The sequence below is a fragment of the Lathyrus oleraceus genome, chromosome 6, assembly GCF_024323335.1.
Source record: "Lathyrus oleraceus cultivar Zhongwan6 chromosome 6, CAAS_Psat_ZW6_1.0, whole genome shotgun sequence".
Taxonomy (NCBI): Eukaryota; Viridiplantae; Streptophyta; class Magnoliopsida; order Fabales; family Fabaceae; genus Lathyrus; species Lathyrus oleraceus.
In genome coordinates, this window is record NC_066584.1 from 307,339,953 (window position 1) to 307,362,365 (window position 22,413).

A 22,413-nucleotide genomic window follows, 5' to 3' on the forward strand; every position below is an offset into this window, starting at 1 on the left:
ATAATTACTGGTTACTGAGCAATTGAAAAACTGAACCACAGGGAACTGCAAAGGGATAACAAGAAAGGAGTCAATCTAGGAACAAACTAGAAAGACACAATCAAACAAAACTCAACCCGATGAGGATATAACTCAGGGGAGTAATTCCATCCCGATATGTAATTGGGGTGGAAACTGAAACAATAATCATCCATGAGGACATAACTCAGTGGGGAATAAAGAAGGAAAGATAGACACCTTCTGCCTACGAGGCTAACTCTAAATGGAGAGATCAGACGCAAACATCTGCTAGGGGAAGAATATTTCACCAATAGCAGGAGATAACAAGCAAAGATATATGGCAAAGAATGCAATCAGGAATATTTGAACGCTATGATTATGCATGTATATGCGTGATTCGTGTATGATTAATGCTGACAGACAGACATATCTAACACAAACAGACTCACGAGCCTCAAACGGACATCCGGCACAACATCTTAAAAAATAAGGGAAAGGTCCACAGGAGAAATTAGTTCTGGTGAGGATGCCTCAAATACCGAAAGACATCAACCACCGCGGGGGATAGGCAAAGTCACAAACGCCAACTGCCAGGGACTTCTCATCAATTCAAGAACAGGTATCTGAATACCAATAAGGTCTGTCGTAGAAGAAATTCTACTGGGGAACTAAGGCCAAACAGGTACCCAATCAAACAATTTCTTCTAACTGTCGGAGAGATGTCTCTGCTAAAGGGAGAAAGAACAATTTGCTCCGTTGGGGAAGGAAACACCACATCTTCCTCAACATCTCTTAACTCTCAGAAGAAATTTTCAGACTCAGAAGAAATTTGAAATTGGTGATATATATTGGAAAAATGGCTACATTGAACATAATGACCATTTCTCCACCAATTCTGAATCCAATGTATTTGAAGCTTCAGTTGACGATGGCTGAGCGAGAATCTTTGACAGAAGGCAGCTATAGAACAAAGTCTTGTTAGGATGCAATTACTTTCCAAATCCCTAATTTTTGCCTAGATTTCCCCAGGGTGAGATACTCAATCTAGCGGGATGTATATATGTATTTATTTTTTCATGTCTCTAACTTTTGCCTGAATCACCCTTTCAGGTTTTCAATCCACCGAGACGCTCATTTTTGCCTAAGCCCCCCTTTCGTGTTTTCAACTTAGCGAGCTATTCTGTTTTTATTTTTAGGGGAAGTATTTCTTGACTGCATCTGAATTCACAAGACGAGTGAAATCCTCCCCATCCATAGTTGTAAGCAACAAAGCACAACCTGAAAAGGCTCTCTTAACAACATATGGACCTTCATAATTTGGGCATTCTTATGTACATTTATGCCACATTATGTTATTTTGGGCATGTATTTGTATATGTACACTGTGCTGCTAGGCACTTATGTATTTCAGTACCAGTTTTACACTATGTATAATATGTATTCTAGACATATATTATATGTGGGTGTTACAGTTGGTATCAGAGCAGGTCGTATCCTCGACCTAGCCATGAATATTATAAGTATTCCTTTCTGCCTCATATGTGGGTTGTCATCATTGTCCTTGTTGTTATATTCATAGTATTGAGCCTGATCAACTTAATCCTATTTGTATGACATTCAGGATCATGGATGATAGACGCAGAGGTCGTGGTAGACCCAGAATTCAGACTCTGAACCGCCAATAGTAGTGAAGGTTTTCAATGGCCTCAATTTATGCAACAGATGCAACAACAACAGAATCAATTCATGCAATAGATGATGCAGCAGTGGAATGGTGGTTTGCATCCTCAAGGAGTTCCACAGGTAGCTACAGGTGGTAGTTTTCTAGATTTCTTCCGCATGAATCCTCCGGAATTCCATGGTGGGCTGAATTCCGTGAAGGTTCAGGAGTGGATAACCGACATGGAAAGGATTTTTCTGATAGTGCATTGTAGTGAAGAAAATAAGGTTGTATTTGATTCTCACATGATGAAGGGTCCAGTTGTGATATGGTGGGAGAGTGCTTCGACTCTTATGACCAATCAAGGAATACCTAGGGATTGGGAGCATTTTAAGACTATTTTCCTGGATAAGTAATTTCCTAGTTCTTTGAGGACTCAGAAAGAGTTTGAGTTTCAACAGATCAGGAAGAGTACTATGTCAGTAGCTGCGTATGCTGAGAAGTTCGAAGATATGGCTACTTATTCTAGACAAGCTGCATACGCACCAGATGAGTGGTGGAAGATTGATCAGTTTCTTTTTGGTCTGAGGGGTGAAATTTCTCATAGTGTTTCTCAAAGGGAATTCACTTCTTATGCTGAATTCTTGAGGCAACATTATGTGGCTGAGAACAGTTTGAAGAAAGTTCAAGAAGAAAGGGATTTGTACAAGAGTGGGCAGAGAGACCAAGGAAGGCCAGGAAGCCAGTTTAGGCCTAGATCTCAGGCTTTCAAGGGAAAACAGGTGCAACATGCAAGACCTAACCAACCACCTCAATGTCAAGTGTGTAAGAAGTATCATTTTGGAAAATGTACTGTAAGTGGAATTAGGTGTTTTACATGTCATAAGGAGGGACACATGTCTAGGGAATGTCCTCAGAATAAGAATCAGATGTAGGGGAGGAGCGCCGGTCGAGTTTATACTTTGGATGCAAGGAAGGCTAAGAGAAACAATGCCTTAATTACTCGTACGTGTTTCATCAATAATGATCCTTGTTTTGTATTGTTTGATTGTGGGGTGACACACTCTTTTGTATCAATTCGGTGCATTAAGCGTCTTGGCTTGCAAGCAATTCCCTTGTCTCCTCCTATGGTGGTTACTACCGCCATGGATGATGTGGTTGAGACACCGTTAATTTGTGAAAATTGTTCGCTCTTGGGGAATGGTAGAATTTTCCAGATTGATCTTATTTCTTTACCACTTAAGAAGGTTGATGTGGTTTCGGGGATGGATTGGCTTTCCGCCAACTCGGTGTTTATTGGTTGTGAAGAGAAGTTGATTATCATTCCATCTAGTGAAGCTACTCCAAAGGATGTGCTAACTACTATCTTGGAAGGTACAGTTGGCATGGTTAATTTCTTATTTGAGAATGAAAAGTCAGTTCTCTTGGTTCTTACCAAGGAGCCTAGCCATAATCTGAGTGTTACACAAATCCCTGCTGTTTGTGAATTCCTGGAAGTTTTTCCTGAGGATGTTACCTCTCTTCCTCCTTAAAGGGAAGTGGAATTCTCTATTGATCTGATACATGGGACGGCTCCAATCTTTGTCTCTCCGTATCGCATGGCGCCACTAGAGTTGAGAGAGTTGAAGAATTAATTGGAAGAGTTGTTAACCAAGCATTTTATCCGACCTAGTGTCTCACCATAGGGAGCTCCAGTGTTATTAGTAAAGAAGAAGGACGGTAGTCTGCGGTTGTGTATTGATTATCGTCAGTTGAATAAAGTTACCATCAAGAACAAGTACCCTATGCCAAGTGTCATACCCCAAAATTTGCCCGTTAGTCTTTCAAGACATTCTTCAAGGCACTCCAACTCATTGTTCAAGACATTGATCTTAAAGGAACAAAGACCCAGCTCACAGGTGACCAAATCCAGAAAATGACTCAAACTGGCATGCTCGCTAGGCGAGCAAATCCTTCGCCTAGCGAACTCCTCGTTGCACCACTCGCCTAGCGAAGCTTGCGAATACCAGAAATTTTGGGCTTCATTCTGAGCCCATCAGGTCACAAAAACTATTACAAATACCAAGACCTCATTCAGAAAAGGGGGAGGACGAAAAAAGGAGGACGAAAAACAGAGGAGAAAAGGAGAAACACAAACACACACAGAGAGCAAACCCTGGAGGCTAACCAAAAGAATTCAGAGCAACCCTAAAGGAAACTCATCTGCACAAAGGTTACCTCCGCCCACTCGATCCGGTACAAACCCTAAGAGTGATCTGCCAATTCACTGGTGCAATTCAATTGCAAACAGGTTTGCACCATCACTACCGTTTTATACTTCAAATTTGTAATCTCTAAATACATGATGCGTTATGATTGAATTTTGGATATGTAGTTAGATTTTGCATGTGGGTTTAAGTATGCATGAATATCCTGAATGATTAACCGTGTAATTTCTATAATGGATGCCATAGGGTTCGGAGTTCCGGAAATCGTACTGTTATCAAACTCAAAACCCGCAGCCGTTCGCTAGCACCTCGCTCAGCGAACATGTAGCGAGTGTTTGCCAAGCCTTCGCTAGGCGAGGCAGTAGCGAACATGACAGTCGCTGATTTTGCTGTTCTGTTCTGTGCTTATCTTACATGTTTTATTATAACCGTGTATTATTGGCCTGACATTCTTACTACTGTGATTCTTTTGTTTGGTGCAACTCTCGATTGCACCCCGTTTTGGTATTCTAACCCGTTTGTTGACTTTTTGTGAGGGTTCACATACTCCCGAAGAAGGTAGCTTGCTAGGTATTCCACTTTATTTGTGGGATCCCCTTGTGGAGATCTATTCTAATTATCTAACTGATTACAAATGTTGCCTTTGAATACATGTGATCTTGGTCCTCTCTTTGTTGCCTTACGGTATTACGGTCATGTCCCGCGAACGTAGGGATACACTTAGCAAAGACCCTTCGATTAAATCATCATGTCCCTATAAGATAAATCATAGTCCCTCGGATGTTGCCTTCGAATATATGATTTTGTCCCTCGATGGCCCGTCGTTGTAGCCTACGGTTAAATGATGATCGTCCCTTCGAATGCTAAGGTATCCTTACAAATGTTGCCTTCAATGACCAATCGATGACCATACGATGTCCCTTTACATCCAAAGGATAAGACTACTTATTTCTCAATAGTAAGGACAGTTTTACCCTCCTAAGGATAGGAAATACCCATAAAGACCTTGGGTAGGTATAACTCTTAAATGCTTACTCACAGCTCAAAATACTTTTCACACCTCACACTTTTTCAAAATATCTTTTAGAAAATCACCACTTGGTATACATTCGTACTAGAATTATTGTCGAGTTATATTTTTCTAAACAACTTTCAAAATTAAACGAGATCAACACTTTGTATACATTCGTACAAGAATCATTACAAAGTTAAACTCTTTTTTCAAACATTTTCTGAACATTTCTCAAACACTTTTTCAAACAAGAAAAACATAAGTGATTAAGCAATTAAGAGCCCATGGATAACCATGGATACAAAGGGTGCCAACACCTTCCCTTTGTATAATGTACCTCCCGAACCCAAAATCTAATCAAGGTCTTTCCTGTTCTTTTCCTCCTTTCCTTATTGGATAAAAGAAAAGTCGGTGGCGACTCTTACTATCCGCGACATTTGCTTTCCAAAGCAAAAACACCACAAAGTCAGTTCACCATATGACAGAACTGGCGACTCTGTTGGGGAAATATTAAAGAGAGAGGTTACCTTAAAAAACAAGATCACTTATGTATTCGAATTGTCTGATTTACTTTTAAGGGATTGCTTGGGTATTTTATGCTTGAGTGAAAGATCCTACACCTGGATCTAGTGTACCTTAGGTAAGTAGCAAGAGATCATCGCGACTATCCGGCGTATACTGGAATGGTTAAAATGATGGCTACGGCTAACGTGACACTTTGGATGTCCTGATGTTCCTCATGTTTACTTGAGGAAAAATTTGGCGTCCGCGTGGTGTCATCAAAGCGTTAACCAGACCTTTAGAACCCTAATTGACTCATCCTAGCCATTAGAAAGTAGTGAGATAACTGACTTCGGTTCCGACTGGGGTTGGTTGAGACTCGATACTACACTCTTTGAGATTGAACTTTAGGGAAGCTTTGGTCAACCACTTGGTGTTGCAATGAAGTGGACTTAAGGAAAGGTCAATGATTTGAGATCCTTCTAGAACCCGGTTACTATTCTAGGACAGGTTGAACCAACCAAACTTCAGTGGGGAGGGTACTTACCTATGGAACTCATGCAGGCCTTAAAACCTAGGAATGATTGTTGTGTGACTTGTTTGTGCTTGTTACTTATTTAACATCATAACATCATAACATCATAACATCATGACATCATAACATCATGGCATTGTACTAACCATTTCAAGGACTTAGGGATTTAACGTTGCTCTGTTTTGTAAGGCTATGGCTCCCAGGAAGACCATCCGGATCAATTTTGTAGCCATCTCTCCTCGACTCAAGGATTTAGTGTCAGAACTTCCCGATCAGGCTCAGTTCATCAAGAAACATGGTTCTCTCCTCAATTTGGTTACCACTAGTTTCAAAGAAGATATGATGAGAGTCCTATTCCAGTTCTTTGATCCTAAACATCATTGCTTCACCTTCCCAGATTATCAGTTGGTACCCATATTAGAAGAGTTTTCCAGGCTGCTTGGGATACCTATCCTTGATCAAATACCTTTCAGTGGTTTAGAAAAGATTCCGAAGTCTGAAGAAGTTTCCACGGATTTACACATGACAAAGTCCGACATTGAAACTAATTGGGTAACAAGAAGTGGAGTTAAGGGTTTACTTGCCAAGTTTCTGATAAATAAGGCCCGAGAATTCCTAAAAGTTATGAATGTCCATGCTTTTGAAGATGTTCTAGCACTACTAATCTATGGTTTGGTGCTATTTCCTAACCCGGATCAATTCATAGACATGAATGCTGTTAAGATATTTCTCACTCATAACCCTGTGCCCACCTTGCTTGGAGACATTTTGCATTCCCTTCACACTCGTACTATGAAAAGGCAAGGGACTCTCATGTGCTGCGTACCTTTATTATCTAGGTGGTTTATTTCGCACCTTCCTTAATCAGTCTTGAAGAATGAGCAGAATTTGAAATGGTCTCAAAGGATAATGTCGCTCTCCCATTCAGACATCTGTTGGTGGCCTCATCCCAAAGAAAATGTTATCATCATCGACCGTTGTGGAGAATTCTCTAGCATACCACTCCTGGGGATGAGGGGAGGTATTACTTATAATCCTGCTTTAGCCCTATGTCAGTTTGGTTGTGCTCGAAGAGATGGTCCACATGAAATAATTATCGAAGGCACTATGTTTGACCATGACAACGATTCCCAAGGTCTCCGTCAAAGATTTGTACGAGCTTAGGGCATGGTGAAAAGAAGCACTTTAGGACAGAAAAACTCTATTCCTATGGAACCTTATCTCAGATGGGTACGCGCCAGAGCTCGTGAACTTGTCATGCCATATCTTGCAGTCGGACCGCTGATTTTTGAACCAGAAGTTGAAGGAGGTACTCCTCAGATCATTCCTTATCCAGATATGCCTACCAATGTTGAAGAATTAAAGAAATCCTGGATCCAGTTGAGAGAGGAAAGGGATACTTTTGAAGCTCAGTTCTGTGCTGAAAGGAAGAAAGTGTTAGAGCTCACCAGCCAGCTTAATGAGGAACGAAGACTCAACGCATATCTTCGCCCAAAAAGAAGCCGCCCCTGGGAGACTTGAGCTTTTATTGTATTTTATTATTTATTGTAATGAATATTGATTAAAAATTATTAATAAAAGTTTCCTTTTTTTTGGTGGTTTACGCAAAGTTAAATTCCAAAAGTCCTTGAAAACATTTCATACATTGCATAGCATAACATAACATTGCATAACAGGTATTCTAAAGGATCAATATTCTCACGGTCTTCCTATTAAACAGAAAAATGGCCCTCGAACAAACTGTCAAAGATCTCCAGGCTCAAAATGCTCAATTCCAGGAGATGATCTCGAGCTTATCCAAGGGGCAGGAGGAACTGAAGGCTCTCTTGCTCGAGAAGAAGAAAGACAAGAAACCTGTGAGTTACATTAACCCGGGAAGAAGGCTTAAAGGACAGGCTGCAGGAGTCAAGATTAGAATTCCGAAGGATCAAGAAGAGGAGACAGAAAATGATTCGGAAGATGAGAATGTTGATCCTCTCAACCATGAGGACGACGATGAAGATTATGAAAATGAACAGTACTCTCCAAAAGATGATAAGTACAAGTTGCTGGAAGAACGTATGCTAGCTATGGAGGGTCAGAAGGCGCCCGGTCTGGATTTCGAAAGCTTGGGGCTGGTCTCTGATGTGGTCATTCCTCGCAAATTCAAGATCCCCGCTTTCACTAAGTATGATGATGCGTCTTGTCCTCAGATGCATCTGAGAGCTTATGTGAGAAAGATTCAGCCGTATACCACTGATAGGAAGCTATGGATCCATTTCTTCCAAGAGAGTCTATCTGGCACACAGTTAGAGTGGTATTATCAGCTCGAGAGCTCTAACATCCGCACCTAGACTGATTTAGCGACAGCTTTCTACAAGCACTACCAGTATAATTCTGAATTGGCGCCTACTCGGCTGCAGCTGTAGAATATGACTATGGACTCTAAAGAAAGCTTCAAAGAATATGCTCAAAAATGGAGAGATTTGGCTGGCAGAGTCAAACCCCCTATGACGGATCGAGAATTAGTGGACATGTTCATGGGTACACTGACTGGCCCATTCTACAGCCATCTATTAGGAAGTTCCTCATCGGGTTTCACTGAACTTATATTGACAGGTGAACGTGTTGAAAGCGGCATTCGAAGTGGAAAGATACAGGCAGCTACCTCTGCAAGCACCAAAAAGTCCTATCAGGGAAAGAATGAATCAAATGCTGTGTACGGTGAAAGGGGTCATAACAAGAAAAATTGTGACCATAATGTAGGAGCAGTTACGATTGCAGCACCGCCATCTCAAAACTTCCAGCACAGACAAGACAGGCCAAGAAGGCAGTTTACCAAGATCAATATGGCTTTAGCACAAGCACTGCAGGGTATGCTAAAGGCAAATTTAATTACCCTCAGAGGCCCTCCTGCAAATCTCAACACTACTTCTCCTTGTTATAATCCCAATGCCAGGTGTGCATATCACTCCGATAGCCCTGAGCATGATACAAACGATTGCTGGTTGTTGAAGAATAAGATTCAGGATATGATCGACGCGGGAGAAATCGAATTTGATCCTCCGGAGACTCCCAATGTCATCACTGGACCTATGCCTAATCATGACAAGACTGTTAATGTTGTGGATGACAATTCTCACATTACTAATGTGGCCGACTTAGCATCTCCCCTCCTGATCATCAAGAGGAATTTATTGCAAGCTGGTTTATTTCCAGGTTGTGCTGAAAATTGCGATCTCTGTATACTCCGACCCAATGATTGCTTGAAGTTGAGGAATGGTATTCAACGACTGATGGATGATCGTACAATTCTCTTTGAAAAGATTCCTAAGATGGAAAACCCTATTGAAGAAATATATGTGATTGCTAGGTCCAAAGTTCCAGTGAAGATTACCGCTACTAGAGTGCCCGTGAAGATTACTACTGAGCCCAAGGTAGCTCCCCTAATCATTACTGCACCTGGCCCAGTACCGTATTCCTCAAGCAAAGCCATTCCGTGGAATTATGGAGGGGATGTTTACATCCATGGCATAAAGCAAGTTGATAATTCTGCTAATCCTAATGACATTGTTGGGACCAGTAGAATTACTCGAAGTGGAAGGATCTTCTCTCCAGAGATCTCACATCCCGCCCCTGAAACTCGAGGAAAAGAACCAGTAATCGATCCTTCTCAGTCAAAGACGTCAGTCGAAGTTACTACCGAAGATGTCACCAAGCAGAAGATGGAAGAAATGCTGAAAATCATCCGTAAAAGTGATTTTGATGTGGTAGAACAGTTGGGGCATACTCCGCCTAAAATTTCGATGTTATCCTTGTTGTTATCTTCTGAATCTCATGCCGATGCGTTGATAAGATTCTTGAAGACCGCTCATGTACCTCAGGAGACATCTGTGGATCAGTTAGAACATTATGTTGCTAACTTGGCTGTTGACAATGGCCTAGGCTTTTCCGATGCTGACCTGACACCAACAGGAAAGAATCACAATAAAGCTCTGCATATCTCCATTGAGTGTAAGGGGATCACCTTGGCTCATGTATTGATCGAAAACAGCTCTTCTTTGAATGTGCTACCGAAAGTTGTGGTCGATAAATTTGACTGTAAAAGCATCGAATTGAAACCTAATGATGTTGTGGTGCGTGCTTACGATGGTACGAAGAGTGTTGTCCATGGTGAAGTGGTTCTCCCTATCAAGATAGGACCTCAAGTCTTCAACACTACCTTTCACGTAATGAACATTCGTCCTTCCTACTCCTGCTTGTTGGGACGCCCTTGGATCCATGGGGCCGGTGCGGTAGCTTCGTCTCTCCATCAAAAGCTGAGGTATCCAATAGAGGGCAAGATTGTCACTGTGTGTGGAGAAGAAGAGTATATTGTCAGTAGTGTGCAGGCCTTCAGATACGTCGAGATGGATGGTGAATTCTTTGAGACTCCTTCTCAGTCATTTGAAGTGGTTCCTCCGCCCAGTCCTGTCCTTAAGCCAACTCCCCTTGTGCCCAAGGTTATTCGTGCTCCTCCTACTATGATTTCTCTGAAAGATGCTCAAGCCATGATTGAAGATGGTGGTCATACTGGCTGGGGTCAACTGATCGATGTACCGTACAAGTCTGATAAGTCTGGCCTGGGGTTTAACTCTGAAAAGATAGTCAAAGATCAGATTAATGTTGTAGAAGATGCTGATAGCGATTGTGACTTGGATAGCTGGATTTTCCCAACAATCGGTGACAGACTCAATAATTGGAAGGCTGAAGACACTATCTCGATTTCCTTTAGTCAGGAGTAATTGTTATTGCCTATTTTAGTGTTGCAAATTTTAATTTTTTACAATTGAACTTCTTAAAAGCATTGTGTCTATGCCCGAGGCACAATAGCTAATTTGTTAAGGGTTTTGTCATCTTCATAAGCATATTCACATTCAATAAATCAATGGACGTTTTGCATTCAAATATTGCGCTCTTTATCTTTCCTGTCATCTTTCAAACAAGCTATGTTTTCTTACACACACTCACGTAACGAATTGCAGATCCATATCCACTCTGGATCCTGTTGATAATAGTTCTGCTACTGTTAATTATGACTTTGAAAATCCGATCTACCAAGCCGAGGATGGAAGTGAGGAAGATTGTGAAGTACCTGAAGAGCTTGCCAGACTGGTATTGCAAGAAGAAAAGACTATACAGCCGCATGAGGAATCAATTAAAATTGTAAATCTGGGTACTGAAGTAGACAAGAAAGAAGTCAAAATAGGAGCAGGCTTGGGAGACAGTATCAAGGAAAGATTGATTCAGATGTTACATGACTATATTGAGATTTTTGCTTGGTCTTATGAAGACATGCCAGGACTGGATACTGATATAGTAGTACATCGTTTGCCGATGAAGGAAGATTGTCATCCTGTTAAGCAAAAGGTTCATCGCATGCGTCCTGAAATGTCCGAGAAAATCAAAGTCGAAGTTATGAAACAGTTCAATGCCAGTTTTCTAGCTGTTACTTCTTATCCTTAATGGGTTGCTAATGTGGTACCGGTGCCGAAGAAGGATGGTAAGGTGCGGATGTGTGTAGATTACAGAGATTTGAATAAAGCGAGTCCCAAAGACGACTTTCCACTTCCGCACATTGATGTTCTGGTAGATAACACCGCTCAACATAAGGTATTCTTCTTCATGGATGGATTCTCGGGTTATAACCAGATCAAGATGCCGCCTGAAGACATGGAGAAAACTACATTTGTGACGCAATGGGGCACTTTCTGTTACAAAGTAATGCCATTCGGTTTAAAGAATGCAGGGGCAACATACCAGCGTGCTATGGTGGTTTTGTTCCATGACATGATCCATCATGAAATAGAAGTATATGTGGATGACATGATAGCCAGATCTCATACTGAAGAAGAACATCTCGATCATTTATACAAACTGTTTGAGAGGTTGAAGAAATACAAGTTGAGATTGAACCCGAACAAATGCACCTTTGGAGTAAGATCCGGTAAACTCTTGGGCTTTATTGTCAGTGGTAAAGGAATTGAGGTTGACCCGGCCAAGGTGAGAGCTATTCGAGAAATGCCAGTTCCCCGTACAGATAAAGAAGTCAGAGGTTTCTTGGGACGTTTGAATTACATTGCCCGATTTATCTCCCATTTGACCGCTACTTGCAAACTCATCTTCAAATTACTGAGGAAAAATCAAGAGATGATATGGAATGATGAATGTCAAGAAGCTTTCGACAAAATCAAGAAGTATCTCCAAGAACCTCCAATTCTGATGCCACCAGTTGAAGGAAGACCTCTAATCATGTATTTGACCGTGTTGGAAAATTCGATGGGGTGTGTGTTGGGGCAACATGACGAGTCTGGTCGAAAAGAGCATGTCATATACTACCTTAGCAAAAAGTTTACCGACTATGAAACAAGATACTCATTGCTCGAGAAAACTTGTTGTGCTTTGGCTTGGGCTGCTCGCCGACTAAGACAGTATATGTTGAATCATATCACTTTATTGATTTCTAAGATGGATCCTATCAAATATATATTTGAGAAACCTGCCCTCTCCGGAAGAATAGCAAGATGGCAGATGATTTTAACAGAGTACGACATCCAATATACTACGCAGAAAGCAATCAAAGGAAGCGTGTTAGCTGATCATTTGGCTCATCAAGCAGTTGATGATTACCAATCTATGAATTTTGAGTTCCCAGATGAGGATGTCATGCTTGTTACTGATTATGAGGAACCTGGACTAGATGAAGGACCCGAACCGGGATCCCGATGGACTATGGTTTTTGATGGATCTTCTAATGCATTGGGCAATGGTGTTGGTGTTGTAATTATTTCTCCCAGGGGTTGCCATACGCCTTTCACTGCTAGACTATGCTTTGACTGTACCAACAATATGGCTGAGTATGAAGCATGTATTTTGGGACTCAAGGCTGCTATAGACCTGAGAATCAAGTTTTTGAGTGTGTACGGAGACTCAGCCTTAGTAATCAGTCAGATCAAAGGAGAATGGGACACTAAACATCCGAATCTCATCCCTTATCGAGAGCGGGTGTTGACATTAATCCCATACTTTGAAAAGATTACATTCGAACATATTCCACGAGAAGAGAATCAGTTGGCAGACGCATTGGCTACCATGTCATCTATGTTCAGAGTCAGATGGGACAATGAAGCTCCCATGATCACCATTGAACGATTAGATGAACCAGCATACTGTTATGAACTTAACGCTGATGAAGTAGAAGAGAAACCTTGGTTCCACGAAGTAAAAAGATATTTAGAAACTCGGGAATACCCTGAAGGGGCATCCATCAATGACAGAAAATTTCTGAGGAGGTTCTCCGCTAAATTCTTTTTGAGTAATGGAGTATTATACAAACGTAATCATGATTCGACTTTGTTGCGCTGGGTGGATAAAAGGGAAGCAGAAAAGATTATGGAAGACATACATGACAGTGTTTTTGGGATTCATTCTAGTGGACATACGATGGCCAAGAAGATTCTGAGATCAGGGTATTATTGGTCTACCATGGAAGTTGATTGCCACCATCACTCTAGAATTTGTCACAAGTGCCAGATCTATGCGGACAAAGTACATGTACCTCCTGCTCCATTAAACGTGTTGACAGCACCTTGGCCCTTTGCAATGTGGGGCATTGATATGATTGGAGAGATTAAACCTACTGCTTCTAATGGACATCGTTTCATTCTGGTTGCTATTGATTATTTTACGAAGTGGGTAGAGGCAGCCTCATTTGCTTCCGTCACCAAGAATGTGGTGGCACGGTTCATCAAGAATAGTCTCATTTGTCGGTATGGTATCCCTGAAAGAGTTATCACTGATAATGGTACTAATTTGAACAACAAGATGATTACTGAACTCTGCACGCAGTTCAAGATAAAACACCATAACTCTTCTCCGTACCGGCCAAAGATGAATGGCGCCGTAGAAGCCGCTAATAAGAATATTAAGAAGATTATACAAAAGATGACAGTAACATACAAAGACTGGCATGAGATGTTACCGTTTGCTCTTCATGGTTATCGCACTTCAGTACGCACTTCGACAGGGGCAACTCCCTTCTCTTTAGTCTACGGAATGGAAGCCGTTTTACCAGTGGAAGTTCAGATTCCCTCTCTAAGAATCATGAAAGAGGCAGGCTTAGATGAGGATGAATGGATTCAGACTCGACTCGATCAGATAAATTTGATTGATGAAAAGAGACCTGCGGCTGTTTGTCATGGGCAGATATATCAGAAGCGCATGACCCAGGCATTTAACAAAAAGGTCAAAAGACAGGTGTATCAAGTTGGCGACTTGATGATAAAGCGTATCATTCTACCACAAGGTGATCCCAGAGGCAAATGGACTCCCACATACGAAGGACCATTTGTAGTTAAGAAGGTATTCTCTGGTGGAGCCATGATACTTGCTACAATGGATGGCGAAGACTTCCCACATCCCGTGAACGCAGACATAGTCAAAAAATACTACGCATAAAAGAGACCCGCTAGGTCAACGTATCTAGGCAAAAGTAAGGGCATCCCGGCGAACCAAAAGGGTTCGGGCAAAAATTAGGGATAAGCATATAAAAATGTACACCCGGCAAGTCGAAAACCTGAAAAGGCGGATTGGGCAAAAAAGGGTATCCTGGTGGACTGAAAACCTGAAAAGGCGGTCCAGGCAAAAATTAGGGATTAAAGCGTATGACTATGTCCCGTTCTCAGTCAGCTTCACCCAAGCCAAAGGGACTGAACAAGCCAATCACTTCTATCCGACAGCAGGAGATGGGATGCTTGAAGACATAATGACAGTGGCAGAATTAAAATCAATAGGACTTTTTCTTCATAGCTTTTCTTTGTTTTCTCGACAATTTCCTCTTACTAGGATTTCTGTCTCCTTGTGCTCAAATTGCCTGTTTATAGGCCCTCTTTCAAAATCAATATAATTTTGTTCCCAAAAAGATACTTTTGTGTTACTTTCTCTGTTTTGTTTGCGTAAACGTCCATTGATTTAATTTGAATTAATATATGCATTTGAATATGATCGATGTTTACCAAAAATACATGCATAAAATAGAAATAGTGATTACTAAAAGACTTCAGGATCGAAGAGAAGGTCTAACCATGCTTTCCAATGAATCCGTTGCTAATTCTATTCCCCAGCAAAGCCAGTTATTCCCCAGAAGAAATCGGCATTACTAGACAGATTGGTCATCTCTTCCATCCCCAGCCAGGCTTCTGTTGAACATTTCTACCATCAGACAGAAATCAAACACCCCCAGCTGAGAAAGGGTCATCAACACAAATATCTCCAACCGGAATCTCGGGATTTATTTTCCCCTGGCAGAACTTCTCAGACGAATAATTCATTCATTACATCATTTCACAGCATACGCATGCATACAATGTTTGCAAGCATAAAACATCTCATGCATCATGACATGGCATGAAGCTAACTTTTCTTTTCAGGTTAATTATCCTCCTGATATAGTCAAAATAAAAGGTTCATTCAGGCAGACACCTTTATCAATCACATTCAAGATTCAGATACGTCTTTCAGATATAATCCATATGAACATTCATTCTGACAAGCATTCTGATATCCTCCTAATGATGGCATCTTTAAGCCCATCCCGGACATTTATTGCAAATACAACGTATACAAATATTATCAGATACAGCCTAACGTACGGTTCATTCTGATTCAGCCCAACATATGATTTCTTCAACTATTCCGATACGGTCTAGCCTACGACCCATTTGGATATTCATTCCTCAGATACTACCTAGCATACGGTACATTCCGAGGCGTAGTCTAGCGTACGACTACTTTCTTCAGATACAACCTAACGTACGGCTCATTCTGCAACTCAGATACGATCTAGCGTACGATCCATTCTGATCTTCATTCCTCAGATACTACCTAGCGTACGGTACATTCCGAGGTGTAGTCTAGCGTACGACTACTTTCTTTAGATACAGCCTAACGTACGGCTCATTCTGCAACTCAGATACGATCTAGCGTACGATCCATTCTGATTTTCATTCCTCAGATACTACCTAGCGTACGGTACATTCCGAGGTGTAGTCTAGCGTACGACTACTTTTCTTCAGATACAGCCTAACGTACGGCTCATTCTGCAACTCAGATACGATCTAGCGTACGATCCATTCTGATCTTCATTCCTCAGATACTACCTAGCGTACAGTACATTCCGAGGTGTAGTCTAGCGTACGACTACTTTCTTCAGATACAGCCAAACGTACGGCTCATTCTGCAACTCAGATACGATCTAGCGTACGATCCATTCTGATTCTTATTCCGTCAGATACAGCCTAACGTACGGCTCATTCTGCAACTCAGATACGATCTAGCGTACGATCCATTCTGATTCTTATTTCGTCATATACAGCCTAACGTACGGCTCATTCTGCAACTCAGATACGATCTAGCTTACGGTCCATTCTGATCTTTTATCCCCAGTGAAGTTGATAGCCTAATGGATGACTCACTATACGGTCTAGCTTACGACCCAGTGTGGCACCCATGTCTCCAGATGTAGTCTAACGTACGACGCACTCTGAAGCTCTCATCATCAACCTTCCTGGATGGCATCTTTAAGCCCATCCCCATCAAGACTAACTTTTAATTAACAAGTGCAAATTTTTGGGGCATTCTAAGTGTTCAATAATCTTCCACCTCCAGACCACGAATGGCGTACATACCATTCTAACTCTCTCGGTTTAAGAATATTGAACAGGGGCAGCTGTCATACCCCAAAATTTTCCCGTTAGTCTTTCAAGACATTCTTCAAGGCACTCCAACTCATTGTTCAAGACATTGATCTTAAAGGAACAAAGACCCAGCTCACAGGTGGCCAAATCCAGAAAATGACTCAAACTGGCATGCTCGCTAGGCGAGCAAATCCTTCGCCTAGCGAACTCCTCGCTGCACCACTCGCCTAGCGAAGCTTGCGAATACCAGAAATTTTGGGCTTCATTCTGAGCCCATCAGGTCACAAAAACTATTATAAATACCAAGACCTCATTCAGAAAAGGGGGAGGACGAAAAAAGGAGGACGAAAAACAGAGGAGAAAAGGAGAAACACAAACACACACAGAGAGCAAACCCTGGAGGCTAACCAAAAGAATTCAGAGCAACCCTAAAGGAAACCCTGAAGGAAACTCATCTGCACAAAGGTTACCTCCGCCCACTCGATCCGGTACAAACCCTAAGAGTGATCTGCCAATTCACTGGTGCAATTCAATTGCAAACAGGTTTGCACCATCACTACCGTTTTATACTTCCAATTTGTAATCTCTAAATACATGATGCATTATGATTGAATTTTGGATATGTAGTTAGATTTTGCATGTGGATTTAAGTATGCATGAATTTCCTGAATGATTAACCGTGTAATTTCTATAATGGATGCCATAGGGTTCAGAGTTCCGGAAATCGTACTGTTATCAAACTCAAAACCCGCAGTCGTTCGCTAGCACCTCGCTCAGCGAACATGTAGCGAGTGTTGCCAAGCCTTCGCTAGGCGAGGCAGTAGCGAACATGACAGTCGCTGATTTTGCTGTTCTGTTCTGTGCTTATCTGACATGTTTTATTATAACCGTGTATTATTGGCCTGACATTCTTACTACTGTGATTCTTTTGTTTGGTGCAACTCTCGATTGCACCCCGTTTTGGTATTCTAACCCGTTTGTTGACTTTTTGTGAGGGTTCACATACTCCCGAAGAAGGTAGCTTGCTAGGTATTCCACTTTATTTGTGGGATACCCTTGTGGAGATCTATTCTAATTATCTAACTGATTACAAATGTTGCCTTTGAATACATGTGATCTTGGTCCTCTCTTTGTTGCCTTACGATATTACGGTCATGTCCCGCGAACGTAGGGATACACTTAGCAAAGACCCTTCGATTAAATCATCATGTCCCTATAAGATAAATCATAGTCCCTCGGATGTTGCCTTCGAATATATGATTTTGTCCCTCGATGGCCCGTCGTTGTAGCCTATGGTTAAATGATGATCGTCCCTTCAAATGCTAAGGTATCCTTACAAATGTTGCCTTCAATGACCAATCGATGACCCTATGATGTCCCTTTACATCCAAAGGATAAGACTACTTATTTCTCAATAGTAAGGACAGTTTTACCCTCCTAAGGATAGGAAATACCCATAAAGACCTTGGGTAGGTATAACTCTTAAATGCTTACTCACAGCTCAAAATACTTTTCACACCTCACACTTTTTCAAAATATCTTTTAGAAAATCACCACTTGGTATACATTCGTACTAGAATCATTGCCGAGTTATATTTTTCTAAACAACTTTCAAAATTAAACGAGATAAACACTTTGTATACATTCGTACAAGAATCATTACAAAGTTAAACTCTCTTTTCAAACATTTTCTGAACATTTCTCAAACACTTTTTCAAACAAGAAAAACATAAGTGATTAAGCAATTAAGAGCCCATGGATAACCATGGATACAAAGGGTGCTAACACCTTCCCTTTGTATAATGTACCTCCCGAACCCAAAATCTAATCAAGGTCTTTCCTGTTCTTTTCCTCCTTTCCTTATTGGATAAAAGAAAAGTCGGTGGCGACTCTTGCTATCCGCGACATTTGCTTTCCAAAGCAAAAACACCACAAAGTCAGTTCACCGTATGACACCAAGGATAGACGATTTGTTAGATCAGTTGAAAGGATCCTGTGTGTTCTCGAAGATTGATTTACGATTGGGATATCATCAAATAAGAGTTAAGAGTTCGGATGTCCCAAAGACCGCATTTAGAACCCGATATGGCCATTATGAGTTCCTTGTAATGCCGTTTGGTGTAACAAATGCCCAAGCTGTTTTTATGACTATATGAATCAGATATTCCAACCCTACTTGGACAAGTTCGTGGTGATCTTTATTGATGACAATCTTATTTATTCTCGTACTCCTCAAGAGCACGAAGAACACCTAAGGATTGTGCTATCAGTACTGCAAGAGAAACAACTTTTTGCCAAGTTAAGTAAGTGTGAATTTTGGATGAAGGAAGTGAGGTTTCTTGGTCATGTAATATCACAAGGAGGAGTATCGGTGGATCCATCTAAAGTTGAAGCAGTTATTAATTGGGAAAGACCGAAGAATGCTTCCAAAGTCAGAAGTTTCTTAGGTTTGGTAGGTTACTATAGAAGGTTTACAAAGGGATTTTCGCAGATAGCGTTACCAATGACTAGACTTACCCGAAAGGAAATTTCTTTCAAATGGGATTCGAAGTGTGAGAAGAGTTTTATGAGTTTGAAGGAGAAGCTAACGACTACTCCTGTTTTAGTCATCCCTGATCCTAGTAAGTCTTATGAAGTATTTTGTGATGCCTCTAAGAAAGGATTAGGAGGGGTGTTAATGCAAAGTGGTCAAGCTGTAGCCTATGTCTCTCGTCAGTTGAAGCCTCATAAAGAGAACTACCCGACTCATGATTTTGAACTGGATGTTGTTGTCTTCGCATTGAAAGTTTGGCGACATTACTTGTATGGGGTGCATTTTGAGATGTTTAGTGATCACAAAAGTTTGAAATACTTATTTGATCAAAAAGAGTTAAATATCAGACAGAGGAGATGGATGGAGTATTTGAAGGACTTTGATTTTGAGCTTAAGTATCACCCGGGGAAGGCGAATAAAGTTGTGGATGCCTTAAGTCGGAAAGAGATTCATAAAGTGGAGCTGATGACGTTAGAGTACGCATTGTTAGAAAAGTTCCGAGATCTCAATCTTCAGTTTAGTTCAAAATTTGTATCTTTAATAATGAGATTTATTTTACTATACCATTTGTGAGATACAATCTTTTTAAGACCTTGAAAAGGATTTCCCTTCTGTGAGGGGTTGCTTCCAATCTGATGGAGATAAAACCTTAATAATTTTGAATTTGGAGAACTTACTTTTTTATTTAATACTCTCATCATATTGATGAGTAAGAGAAATACAATCAATATCAACCAAAATAAATTCATATTATTCTCGAGTTTTTAATAAGTCTTTTGATAAAAATAAAAATCCAGAAGGGAAAATTCTTGAAATAATTTATAATAATGACGCATCTGAAACACGGTATATCGGCTCTAAAGGGATAATCGGTTCTGACAGATTTTGGTAATAATAGAAGATTTTGTAGAAGATGGAGTGTAAACAAATAATTTTGAAGTGAGTTTATTTTGAGAAGACAGATAAGTAGTAATTCTCTGAGTAAAAGATAATGGAGATAATAATACAGGCTTAATCATAGGTCTGGGGGAAAAAGGTATTGTAGAAGTAATTTTTGTAATATATGAAGGTGATCCTAAAACTATGGCTTTATAATTGGATGATAATGGAGGTCCATAATAATCTCTGGGATCACTCTGTTTCTCACTCATTTTTACCCTGTAAAAATTCTCGAGTTAAAAAATCTGGTAAAGAATTTGTAATTTCTTCAATATGTTCTATTTCAAAATCAAAGCATGATAGAAAAGATTTCCATCTAACAAAAATATGTTTTGAAACCAAATTTTTGACATCTTTCTTTAAAACACTCATAGCAGTTTTGCAATATGTTTTTAATACAAATGATTTTGAAAATAAATCTTCTTGAAATTTGGTAATGCATAAAACAATGGCTAAAATCTCTTTCTAAATAGTACTATAGTTTACTTGGGCTAGAGACCAAGTTCCAGAGTAATATCTACCAAATTGTTCCTTATCCTTGCCCGAACGTAGTTGTTTTAATATACCACCAAACCTTAGTTCTGATGCATCTGTTTCAACAAACAGATTATCATTTGGATCAAGGATTCCTGGGCAAGGTAATCTCTTAACTATTTTCTTTAATTGGGTGACATTTTTTGTCATGGGATCATTCCAATGCGGGGGATTCTTTCTCTGTCTCTTAAATAAAGGAAGACAAATAGTTCTAAGATTAGGAATAAAGTCTGAAACATAATTAAGACAACCTAAAAAACCTTTGTAACTGAGTTTTGTCTTATAGTTCGTCAGGGAATTTACTAACAAATTCGAAGGACCTACTAATAGGGATGTACACGCCCTGACTAATATCAAAACCCAAAAATCTTACTTTAATTTGAAATAAGTTTAATTTCTTTTATGATACCACAAAACCATTATCTTTAATTATTTCATAGAACTGATTAAGGTGTTGTAAATGTTGATTAATGGAATATGAGAAGCCTAAAATATCATCTGAGTAGACAATAGTAAAGTGAGAGTAATCTATATAAAAAAATTGTTATATTCTAAAATTTCGAGGGGGAGATTTTAAGCCCTAAGGGCATAATATTTCCTTCATAGTGCCCAAAGGGTACTACAAAAGCGGTCTTATATTTATCGGTTTCTTCTAATTGAATTTGATAATATCTAGAATTAAGGTCAAATTTAAAAAAATACTTTTATCGAGTAATCTGTTAGTTAAATCTTTTTTGTTAGATATAGGATACATAATCCATTGTAAAGCTTTGTTTAAAGGTTTGTAGTTTATTACTAATCGGGGAATACCTCTCTCTAATTCAACAACACTAACAACATAAAACACATAGCGGCTCCAAGGAGACTTACTCGTCCTAATTAAACGTTTTTCGAAATAATCTTGTATTTATTTTGTACAATAATCTAAATGTTGCTTATTCATCTGTATATGTCTAGTTTTAGTCGGAATATCTTTTTCTTTAAAGTCAGGCTCATAAGACAAAGAAATAGTATGTATCTTCCTTTTCCATAAGGCATTAGGCCGTTATGTACAACGATCTTTAGTAAACTTATTTTGCATAATTTTTAATTTTTTCTTGAATAAAGGAGAATTGTAATTGTTATTCTATTATTTTAAAATGTATTTCTTTGCTTATGAAGTTATTATATTTTTTCTTTTATTATTAATAAGATTGATGAAAGATATATCTTTACTCTGGACAAAGTTAAGATCTCTAATCCTAGGTTGGTCTAAAATTTAAAACTTAACTTCACGACCTAAAGCATTAGTAGTTATAGCTAGGTTTTCAATGATAAAAGAATAAAGTAATTCAAGGAAAGGGGTTCCTAGAATAATAGCTTCTTGAATGTTTTTAACTAGAAGAAAATAAGTTTTATAACAGATTTGATCTTTAGAGATCTTAGTGTTGGATAATTTATATGACTCATGTAATATGTTATCATTACCTTCTCGTAAGGATTCTTTGGTTTTCTCGTAATATTGTGTTGGGATTAACCCTTCTTGAATGCAATTTAAATCTGCCCCTGAGTTTATTGAAGCAACTAGTTCAAAATTTGTATCTTTAATAATGAGATTTATTTTACTATACCATTTGTGAGATATAATCTTTTTAAGACCTTGAAAAGGATTTCCCTTCTCTGGGGGTTGCTTCCAATCGGATGGAGATAAAACCTTAATAATTTTGAATTTGGAGAACTTACTTTTTTATTTATCATTCTCATCATATTGATGAGTAAGAGAAATAGAATTAGTATCAAC

At 39.7% G+C, this 22,413-nt stretch overlaps 2 protein-coding genes across 2 annotated transcripts; both read left to right on the plus strand.

The window, feature by feature from the left end:
• The first annotated feature begins 1,758 nt into the window (after positions 1 to 1,758).
• On the plus strand, positions 1,759 to 2,595 carry LOC127095361 (uncharacterized). The gene is made up of 2 exons (XM_051034064.1): positions 1,759 to 1,991; positions 2,085 to 2,595. The coding sequence occupies exons 1-2, from the start codon at positions 1,759 to 1,761 to the stop codon at positions 2,593 to 2,595; spliced, it is 744 nt and encodes a 247-aa protein (XP_050890021.1).
• A 210-nt stretch (positions 2,596 to 2,805) lies between these two features.
• Positions 2,806 to 3,192, plus strand: LOC127095362 (uncharacterized). The gene has a single exon (XM_051034065.1). The coding sequence runs from the start codon at positions 2,806 to 2,808 to the stop codon at positions 3,190 to 3,192; it is 387 nt and encodes a 128-aa protein (XP_050890022.1).
• Positions 3,193 to 22,413: the final 19,221 nt, after the last annotated feature.

What these genes read in the sequence shown, in the direction of transcription:
- LOC127095361 (XM_051034064.1), top strand. Translation starts at nt 1,759, where the DNA reads ATGCAGCAGTGGAATGGTGGTTTGCATCCTCAAGGAGTTCCACAGGTA. An exon ending in AAGGGTCCAGTTGTGATATG is followed by an intron (nt 1,992 to 2,084) that starts GTGGGAGAGTGC and finishes GTAATTTCCTAG; the next exon opens with TTCTTTGAGGACTCAGAAAG.
- LOC127095362 (XM_051034065.1), top strand. Translation starts at nt 2,806, where the DNA reads ATGGATGATGTGGTTGAGACACCGTTAATTTGTGAAAATTGTTCGCTC.